At 44.3% G+C, this 10,752-nt stretch overlaps 1 protein-coding gene across 2 annotated transcripts in view; it reads left to right on the top strand.

Annotated features, from left to right (window-relative positions):
• Positions 1-6,046: 6,046 nt before the first annotated feature.
• The window catches only part of trpm3 (transient receptor potential cation channel, subfamily M, member 3), a 191,646-nt gene continuing 186,940 nt past the window's right edge, over positions 6,047-10,752 (top strand). For both annotated transcript variants that reach the window (XM_046347796.1, XM_046347797.1), the window contains exon 1: positions 6,047-6,312. In XM_046347796.1, coding sequence (XP_046203752.1) covers positions 6,220-6,312 — 93 coding nt within the window. In that variant the 5' untranslated portion in view covers positions 6,047-6,219. The remainder of the gene's footprint in view (positions 6,313-10,752) is intronic.

Raw genomic sequence — 10,752 nt, 5'->3', positions numbered from 1 at the left:
ACAGAGTTTCCTCTCCTCAGTGCAGTGGGCACCTGTGTTCTTATTCTCCATGGACTTTACAGTGTCCCAGAACTTTTTTGAGTTTGTGTTGCAGGAAGCAAATTTCTGCTTGAAATAGCTAGCCTTGGCTTTTCTAACTGCCTGTGTATATTGGTTTCACACTTCCCTGAAAGTTGCATACCACGGGGGCTGTTCGATGCTAATGCAGAATGCCATATGATGTTTTTGTGTTGGTTAAAGGCAGTCAGGTCTGGAGAGAACCAAGGGCTATAATATCTGTTCCTGGTTCTAAATGTATTATTTAAGATGGTGAGGAATGCATTTAAAAAAAATAACCAGGCACCCTCTACTGACGGGATGAGGTCAATATCCTTCCAGGGTACCCGGGCCAGGACGATTAGAAAGGCCTGCTCGCTGAAGTGTTTCAGGTGACAGTGATGAGTGGAGGTCGCTTGACCGCTGACCCATTACGGATGCAGGCAATGAGGCAGTGATCGCTGAGATCTTGGTTGAAGACAGCAGAGGTGTATTTAGAGGGGAAGTTGGTTAGGATGATATCTATGAGGGTGCCCGTGTTTAAGGCTTTGGGGATGTACCTGGTAGGTTCATTGATAATTTGTGTGAGATTGAGGGCATCAAGTTTAGATTGTAGGATGGCTGGGGTGTTAAGCATGTTCCAGTTTAGGTCGCCTAGCAGCACGAGCTCTGAAGATAGATGGGGGGCAATCAGTTCACATATGGCGTCCAGAACACAGCTGGGGGCAGAGGGTGGTCTATAGCAGGCGGCAACGGTGAGAGACTTGTTTTTAGAGAGGTGGATTTTTACAAGTATAAGTTCAAATGGTTTGGGTACAGACCTGGATAGTAGGACAGAACTCTGCAGGCTAACTTTGCAGTAGATTGCAACACCACCCCCTTTGGCAGTTCTATCTTGTCTGAAAATGTTGTAGTTTGGAATTAAAATTTCAGAATTTTTGGTGGTCTTCCTAAGCCAGGATTCAGACACAGCTAGAACATCCGGGTTGGCAGAGTGGGCTAAAGCAGTGAATATAACAAACTTAGGGAGGAGGCTTCTAATGTTAACATGCATGAAACCAAGGCTATTACGGTTACAGAAGTCGTCAAAAGAGAGCGCCTGGGGAATAGGAGTGGAGCTAGTCACTGAAAGGCCTGGATTCACCTCTACATCACCAGAGGAACAGAGGAGGAGTAGGATAAGGGTACGGCTAAAAGCTATGAGAATTGGTCGTCTAGAACGTCTGGAACAGAGAGTAAAAGGAGGTTTCTGGGGGCGATAAAATAGCTTCAAGGTATAACGTACAGACAAAGGTATGGTAGGATGTGAATACAGTGGAGGTAAACCTAGGCATTGAGTGATGATGAGAGAGATATTGTCTCTAGAAACATCATTGAAATCAGGTGATGTCATCGCATGTGTGGGTGGTGGAACTGAAAGGTAGGATAAGGGGCCAGTTGGATAACTCCCTCGGGCAGATAACGTCGGTATACTAGTCGTGAAGGCCCGGCGGGGCTCTGCGTTGGCAGTAAAACGGGTCTGGATAGCTGATTGTAAATGGAACTCTTCAGCTGGCTTGCTCCAGAATAATTGATGTTTGCTCCAGGACCGACGTAAGCCAATAGTCACTCGGATAGCAGCTAGCTAGCTGCAAGATCCAGGTGTAAATGTCCAGAGCTTGTGGTAGAAATCTGAGGATATGGAGAGAAAATAGGTCCGGTATGCTCTGGTCTGAGTCGCGTTGTACAAAACTGGAGATAGCTTTTCGAGCTAAAGGATAGCTGATGACCCCTAGCCGTGGTTAGCTGAATACTAACGTTAGCCAGTGAATTGGCTAGCTTCTGTTGTGGATTTCAGATTTGAGGTGAATAATACTTTTTTTATATAAATTGGTGAGGCGGGTTACAGGAGAGTGTTTTGAAGTTGAGTTTTTAGAAGAAAAAAAAATATATTTGAAAAGATATGCAAAGAAAATATGTAAATATATATATACACGGGACACGACAAGGACAAAGGACGCCTGACTGCTATGCCATCTTGGATGTTAAGTGAGAATGTGAATGGGGAATTGTGAGAATGAATGGGGAATTGTGAGAATGAATGGGGAATTGTGAGAATGAATGGGGAATTGTGAGAATGAATGGGGCTGTGAGAATGAATGGGGAATTGTGAGAATGAATGGGGAATTGTGAGAATGAATGGGGAATTGTGAGAATGAATGGGGAATTGTGAGAATGAATGGGGAATTGTGAGAATGAATGGGGAATTGTGAGAATGAATGGGGAATTGTGAGAATGAATGGGGAATTGTGAGAATGAATGGGGAATTGTGAGAATGAATGGGGAATTCAATTAAGTGATTGTCTTTGTTGTGTTTCTTTCTGTTTTCTTTCTTTAAAAAACAAACAAAATGAGATCGGAATACCAATCTGACAGCTTGTATGTTTGGACTGTTACCTATGGGGAGTAATAGGTTCTGTGTGGCGTATGATTTCAATGGTGTAACTGGGGAATAATACTGTGTGTGTGGTGTCTAGTTGTGCTGGGGTAACCTGTGGGGAGTAATACTGTGTGTGTTTGCTGTTAACGGGTAACCTATGGAGAGTAATACTGTGTGTGTGGTGTCTAGTTGTACTGGTGTAACCTGTGGAGAGTAATACTGTGTGTGTGGTGTCTAGTTGTACTGGTGTAACCTGTGGAGAGTAATACTGTGTGTGTGGTGTCTAGTTGTACTGGTGTAACCTGTGGAGAGTAATACTGTGTGTGTGGTGTCTAGTTGTACTGGTGTAACCTGTGGAGAGTAATACTGTGTGTGTGGTGTCTAGTTGTACTGGTGTTACCTGTGGAGAGTAATACTGTGTGTGTGGTGTCTAGTTGTACTGGTGTAACCTGTGGAGAGTAATACTGTGTGTGTGGTGTCTAGTTGTACTGGTGTAACCTGTGGAGAGCAATACTGTGTGTACTGGTGTAACCTGTGGGGAGTAATACTGTGTGTGTGGTGTCTAGTTGTACTGGTGTAACCTGTGGGGAGTAATACTGTGTGTGTGGTGTCTAGTTGCACTGGTGTAACCTGTGGGGAGTAATACTGTGTGTGTTGACAGTAGTATAGCGGTTAACCTATGATTCTGTGGTGTGATGCGGGTGGCTCCGTGTGGGTGTGTGTCAGTCTGCATGCAGCCACGACCCCGGTGTGGGAGAGGTCGTCAGGGCTCAGTGCAGCAATCTCGCTCTCCAAATAGATTCCATCTTACCAGTCACCACGGTGACCACAGACACTACTCGCTGTTCTCCCATGAGCCCCGGGCATCCTACAGGGAACCAGTCACATGACGACGTACCTGTCGAAATGTAAATCACTGCACTGATAGTATTGACAAGTATGGTAGGACTGATATTATTGCTATTGCTAATGCCATCCCTTTTGTTCTTAGCTAAACTCCTTGCACAGTAATGACCTCGACTGATACATTAGTCATCAACTCTCTTCTAAAGATCCCCCCCACAGTTTGAAGTGTATTTGTCACTGTTATACACACACACACACACACACACACACACACACACACACACACACACACACACACACACACACACACACACACACACACACACACACACACACACACACACACACACACACACACACACACACACACACACACACACACACACACACACACACACACACACACACACACACACACACACAACCATTGAATCACTGCTTATTGAATCTGTCTGTACCAGTCTGAACTTGTGAAGGCTGCTGCTGAGGGGATCCATCATTTGCATTAGCATGACATTTTTTATCAAGGTTTTAATTATTGGGTACTAAGAGGTGTTTGCAGCTTTGTTTCAGCTTGTCCCTTTGGACAAGATGTTGTTGTGGTTATGGGGTCCTTTCACTAGGGAGGGGCTAGAGTAACCCAGACAAAAAAAACTGTCTGTCTTGAGTTTTCGCTAGCAAACTTGTATCAACTGGGTCCAGCCCTCTAGCAAATTTGCAACATTATCGAACTGGGTCCAGCCCTGTAGCGAATTTGCAACATTATCGAACTGGGTCCAGCCCTCTAGCGAATTTGCAACATTATCAAACTGGGTCCAGCCCTCTAGCGAATTTGCAACATTATCAAACTGGGTCCAGCCCTCTAGCGAATTTGCAACATTATCAAACTGGGTCCAGCCCTCTAGCAAATTTGCAACATTATCGAACTGGGTCCAGCCTGCTAGCGAACTTGCAACATAATCGACTGGGTCCAGCCTGCTAGTGAACTTGCAACATTGTTTCAACTGGACCCTCACAGTTTCCATCGTAGATGAGTTCAGGACAGACACAGCTCTAGTTGGGTCCTGTATGTCAGCCCCTTTTCAGGGGTCCAGACTTTTCTTTTTAGAAAGAAGGTCAATTTTTCAGCAAGACGCATCAATTAATTAGTGTAGTGTAGGTGACAATCGCAGAATGACATCACACTTTCTGGTGTTTTGTAACAGGTGTGTCTTTCCCTTCATCAAATAGCAGGTGCACAGTGCACTGTTTGGATTATTTTGGAGTGGACCAACATGTGCTGGTAGCATACTTTTTGAAGTGATTTGTTTGACAATCAGATGAAAACATCTTGACTGGTTGTGTTCATGCCACATTTAAAGGTAATCCATGTTGCCTGTTAAAGCACATGTCTTTGCTATTAGGCCCATCATTTTGTTTGTGCAGGTGCAAGAGTACGCACAAATAGGTGCGGGAATGTGTTGCTGTGAAAAAGTCCTGTGAAACAAAAATAGACCCCTGAATGTCACGGTATAATTTGCACCACACACACACACACACACACACACACACACACACACACACACACACACACACACACACACACACACACACACACACACACACACACACACACACACACACACACACACACACACACACACACACACACACACACACACACACACACACACACACACACACACACACACACACACACACACACACACACACACACACACACACACACACACACAGAGAGTCAGTGGAAAGGGCAGAGAGAAAGAGAGGGAGGAAAAAGGGGGTGGGGATGGAGAAGAGGGACAGTACAGAGAGTGAAATGGAGCAGAAGAAACATAGGTCTTTAGAGTATGGACATTTTTACTCAATATTTTTAAGTGGGTGTTTGCCTGCTTTAGCATTCTGATGGTTTTATCAATATGGATGAGGATGACATATGCATTCTGTATTAAAATTATACTGATTTGAATACCATATCAGTTACATTTCTCCATATTCATCTCCATTTCAAATTAAGGGGGATATATCTGTGACACTCACTCCTCTCGTTGCGTCTTTCTTACGCGCCATCCCTCTCTCCATCTCTCCCCTCATTCTCTCACTTGCTCGCTCGCTTCTCCTCTCTCATCTCCTGTCCTCTCTCCTCTTTTCGCCTTGTGCTCAGGCTCTCTCATGCTCTAATTTATTTATATCTTCTCTCTTTCAATCTGCCTTATCCATTCTCTGCCTCATCCATTCTCTTTCCTTCTCCATTTCCCAATCTTTCTTTCTGTGTCTCTGTCTCTTTCTCTCTGTCTCTCTGTCTCTCTGTCTCTCTGTCTCTCTGTCTCTCTCTCTCTCTCTCTCTCTCTCTCTCTCTCTCTCTCTCTCTCTCTCTCTCTCTCTCTCTCTCTCTCTCTCTCTCTCTCTCTCTCTCTCTCTCTCTCTCTCTCTCTCTCGTCTTGGAGACAGTGCTGTGCTGCTCCCTGTCACTCTGCTCAGTTGACGGGCTCTGCTCTGCTCTCCTCTCCTTTCCTCCTCTCCTTTTTGCTGCTCTCTTCTCTCTTCTTTCTCCATTTCCTTTTCTTTGTTTTTTACTCTGTTCTGGAACGTATGCTCCGGGTGGACTGGCAGACTGGGATACTGGGATACCGCAGGTGGAGAGAGGGCTGGATGCTCCAGGCGTTCAGAACTCTGCCATCGGACCCTGTGGATCTGTGGGGAGGGGAGGGAGGGGTGGGGGAGAGGGAGAGTGGAAGGATTGCACCCAGGTGAAGGAAGGGCTGAGCTGTCGGGGGACCAAAACAAAGGTGGTGGTCTGGTGTTAGGGGTCATGCTCTGCCGGGATCTGAGTTGTTCTATTTGGCCGGAGACTCTGCTGCTTTGCCCCCTCCAAAGGGCTCTTTTCTTGGAAAAGCCAGGCGGGAGGAGCGGGAACCATGAACCAGCAGCTGGATGCTCCGCGGCCAATCAACTGGACCATTAGGAAACTGTGCGCTGCAGCCTTCCTACCATCTGTACGCCTGCTCAAGGTATGTGTACCAGAGTGGTCTGGAGTGGGGAGGGAGAGAGGGAGGTGGAGGAAAGGTGTAGTAGGAGAGAGGGAGGTAGACAGTGATGGGACAGTGAATGGAGAGAGGATTAGGAGCAGAGCAAGAAGAGGGGGAGGTTGATATTGACTTAAGGTGGGTAGTTTTTTTTTGTTGCTCCATTCGGTATACAGGTAACTGCTGAAGCTACACTGGAATACCCTGGTCACAGATCTGTTTGTGCTGTCTTACCGATTCCTATTTGGTCATTGACAAGATGGGCCAAACAGATCTGGGACCAAGCTGACACAGGATGGGGTTGTGAGGAAGAAAGGCCAACAGAGGATTATACTGTGACTGTCTGGTGAAGAGATCTAAGCAGTTAGGTTCAGATGGTATTATAGCCAATCCACACCTTCCTGTTTTCTGTCTGACAAGTGTTTTATTCTGGATGTGACTTCCCTGAGGTTGTCCTTGTTGGGTGCAAGAGACCATACAGCCTTCTCTGGCATTGGGCTGTGTGCGTGCACTGAATGTGCACATGCGTGTGTCCACTGCATGAGGGGCAGTGAGAAAATGTATGAGGAAATGTATTGGTTGTCACAGGATATTTATAGACCTTGTTATAAGCTGGTTTTATTTATTGTCTGGTATAAACATATTACAGGTTGTTAATAACCAGGCATTTGATACACAACATATTACAGGTTGTTAATAACCAGGCATTTGATACACAACATATGACAGGTTGTTAATAACCAGGCATTTGATACACAACATATGACAGGTTGTTAATAACCAGGCATTTGATACACAACATATGACAGGTTGTTAATAACCAGGCATTTGATACACAACATACTACAGGTTGTTAATAACCAGGCATTTGATACACAACATATGACAGGTTGTTAATAACCAGGCATTTGATACACAACATATGACAGGTTGTTAATAACCAGGCATTTGATACACAACATACTACAGGTTGTTAATAACCAGGCATTTGATACACAACATACTACAGGTTGTTAATAACCAGGCATTTGATACACAACATATGACAGGTTGTTAATAACCAGGCATCTTGTCTTGGTCTTCTTCTTTTAATCACACAACATCAACGTCTCACACCAAGTGTCTCTATGATGTTAAACCAGTCAAGATGAATGTGTGTGTATGTGTGTGTGTGAAGCATTTGCATGTGTATGGCTCAAATAGATGATATTGTAATCACTGATGGTTTCTGTGTGCATCAGTGTAAGGCATTGACAGAGAGATAGGGGAAGTGTGTGTGCGTGTTGATGTGAGAGGTTTTCTAATCACTGATGGGACTAGATTGTGGGTCTGAGCCATCTCAGGAGTTGTCACAATGGCAGTGTAAGTTCATACACGTTCTGTATGCCTCTGGTTCTGTGTGGGTGTCCCCATATGAGGCCCTTTGATGCTACAGCCAAACTCTTGGACCTCATATCTCTCCCCCACACAAGCACCTTCACCTTCTTTCAACATATTTTAGAACAAATAGAGAATTATTTAAGAAATTTGCAAGGGTGCCATTATACTTGGCCACGATGTCTATTCAGAAATCAGTGCTGTTGGGACTTTTCAGTGCTGAGAGATGGAGATTGTAACTGCTGTTATGTTGTCCATGGAGGTTCTTTCTCAGTGGTTGTAGATGGCTTTTGGGATTCACTACTTGATACGCTTTGCTCATGATGAAACAATGGTTAGAGGTTGTGATTAGAAATATTTGTTGTGCTTCTTTGGAAATCATTCACTAGAATACAGCTCTTCTGTATACTAGTGCTTAATGTAGATAAATCATTTGTCACTTCACATTCCCTCAGATTCCAATAGTCCCATCATGTCACAGCCACAGTCACACCTCTAAATGTCACACTCACAATCCAACCTGCTGACACACCATGGCCAAGTGTTGATTGGTCGGCACAGTTAATCAAAAAGCCATTACCACTCTCACCATGTGTTGCTACGGTAACAGCCCACCATGTGCCCTTTCACAGCCTGGGAGAGTAGCAGAGTGGATGATGTGGATTAGGTAGGTGACACACAGATACAAACCGATCGATTAAAGATTGATCATCTGGGGCATGTCAGGGGTTTTAACCTCACGGTGATGCTACTGGATCAACTGTAGGTCACCTGATCCTTTTAAAGGACAGCAGGTTACTTGGTGTGACAGATTAAATGCCCTGGTGTTTGATTGGTGCTGTTATTGACCTATCATGGTATGTCTTCTAACCCAATTGTTCTCTTTGTCAGCACCCTTGCCCACATGGATTTACAGATCATTCAGAATAAGGATGAATGTCTGCCAGGGTGGATGTGAACAGTGAAAATAAAGCGTTGGACACTCATGGAGCCAGCGTGCGATGGTAATTCAGTGAATCTGTGCCATGATTCATTCTCGAGACATACTGGCAATGAATCAAGTTCTCTGGCAGGTGTTTTCAACAAGTAATTAAATCCCCCATTATAACAGAGTTTCCTCTCGACCTTCCAGATGACAAGCAATTGGTCAAGTGTCGGCCCCCAAGAGAATAATGTCTCCATTACGGAGGGAAATAAGTGTTTGCTGAATTGGTGACTGAAATTATATAATCTAGAGAGGAAACACCCATTAATGTGAGCTGCTGGACAGCCCTCTCTTGAGCAATCACAATATTTTCATCTCACGCTTTTTGGCATATTCTTTGGCTTATCGTTTACAGATGTGACTTTTTGCTGAAAGTAAAAAGTGTGACATACAAAAAGACAGTTGCCCTGAAACTGAATACCTGTCTGCTGCTGTTGCTATTATATTCTTCCTCTTTCTATATTTAAGATTTCAGCGCTTTCCTCTCCTCTTTGTATCCCTTCTTCCTCTGTCCCTCTTCTGGGAGAGGTTCTTTCTTGGCACCTTTCTCATCCTCTCTGTTTCCTCTCCCTCTGTAGGAGAGAGACTCAGATAGTGAGTGTGTTATTCATTACTGAATTGTCTTCATGCCCCCTGGAGTTGCACAAGAAGTGTGAAATGCTCTCCTTTTATTCAGTCACTGTCTCCCACTCTCCCCCTTCTCTGTCTCTCCTTTGGTTTCTCTCTCTCTCTCTCTCTCTCTCTCTCTCTCTCTCTCTCTCTCTCTCTCTCTCTCTCTCTCTCTCTCTCTCTCTCTCTCTCTCTCTCTCTCTCTCTCTCTCTCTCTCTCTCTCTCTCTCTCTCTCTCTCTCTCTCTCTCTCTCTCTCTCTCTCTCTCTCTCTCTCTCTCTCTCTCTCTCTCTCTCTCTCTCTCTCTCTCTCTCACTCATCATGCTCCATGGGTATGAAGCCTTCCAATGCCAATTTTAATGTTCCATCTTATGCAAAGTGCATGGAAGGGAGAGACCGCCAAAGAATCCATTTGAGTATTACAGTAGCAGTTATGTAGCTACAGCTCCTAGGGTGAGGAAATGGAACTGCAGAATAGTCTTATACAACAGCTCCGGTGTCTATTTATCATTCTCATGTGCTATTTTTACACTGTTCATATACAAATGTACTTCTATACTCAGTGTTATCTATAGGTGGCGCTCTTACTGAGTTGGTATTTGGAGTGGATGGCCTCTACAGTTTACAGTTTTTTTCGATTGCTAAACGACAGTGGACACAACTGGAGTCACATGTGCAAAACTCTAACTACAGTCTGCACAGCAGCAGTTCATGTGGACCAAACTCTAGTTCGTTTTTCATTGCTTGAACACAGTTTTCAAAACTCTACACACTTATCCCATGACTTTAACCACAACCTGCACAACACTGTGGATTTACAGCACTTTGTTCAAATGCTAACACACTGCTGTCAAAACTGTGAACCACACATTCAAAACGGAATAGATTTCAGCCTTGTGCCTTTCAAACACTGCTGATTGCAATTTCAACTGAAAGGCTAAGCAGGTGTTTTGTTTTAGACTTGTTAGTGAACACACACACATATTACAGTATATATAGGTAGAGCTCAGAAAGACTCATTTTGGAAATGGAACAGGGAAGATGGGTTCGTGGAGGGAGAAGGGTGGCAGGGAGAGGGCGGATGCGTGGAGGAAGACAAAGAAGACAAAAGAGCTGTTATTTCAGATGAATTAAGGGCTACACTTATAGACCATGTCGTGAACCATGGTCTCTCATTGAGAGAGGCAGGGTTGAGGGTGCAACCCAATCTGCAAAGATCCACAGTTGCATCTGTCATGTGAATTTTCCATCATGCAAACAGGTGAGAGTTACATCCTTACAGTAAATGAAAACATTACAGGAATCTATTTTGTATTGCAATTATAGAATATTTACACAGATATATATTACAGTAAGTTTGACTGTAAAATATATTTTTACAACAGGACCCAAAGGCTGCCCCCAACAGGGGGAAGAGGAAAAATATTTTCAGATGTGCAGGAAAATGCTATTGT

Source organism: Oncorhynchus gorbuscha, linkage group LG04, assembly GCF_021184085.1.
Source record: "Oncorhynchus gorbuscha isolate QuinsamMale2020 ecotype Even-year linkage group LG04, OgorEven_v1.0, whole genome shotgun sequence".
Classification (NCBI taxonomy): domain Eukaryota; kingdom Metazoa; phylum Chordata; class Actinopteri; order Salmoniformes; family Salmonidae; genus Oncorhynchus; species Oncorhynchus gorbuscha.
This window is presented reverse-complemented; position numbering and strand designations above follow the sequence as displayed.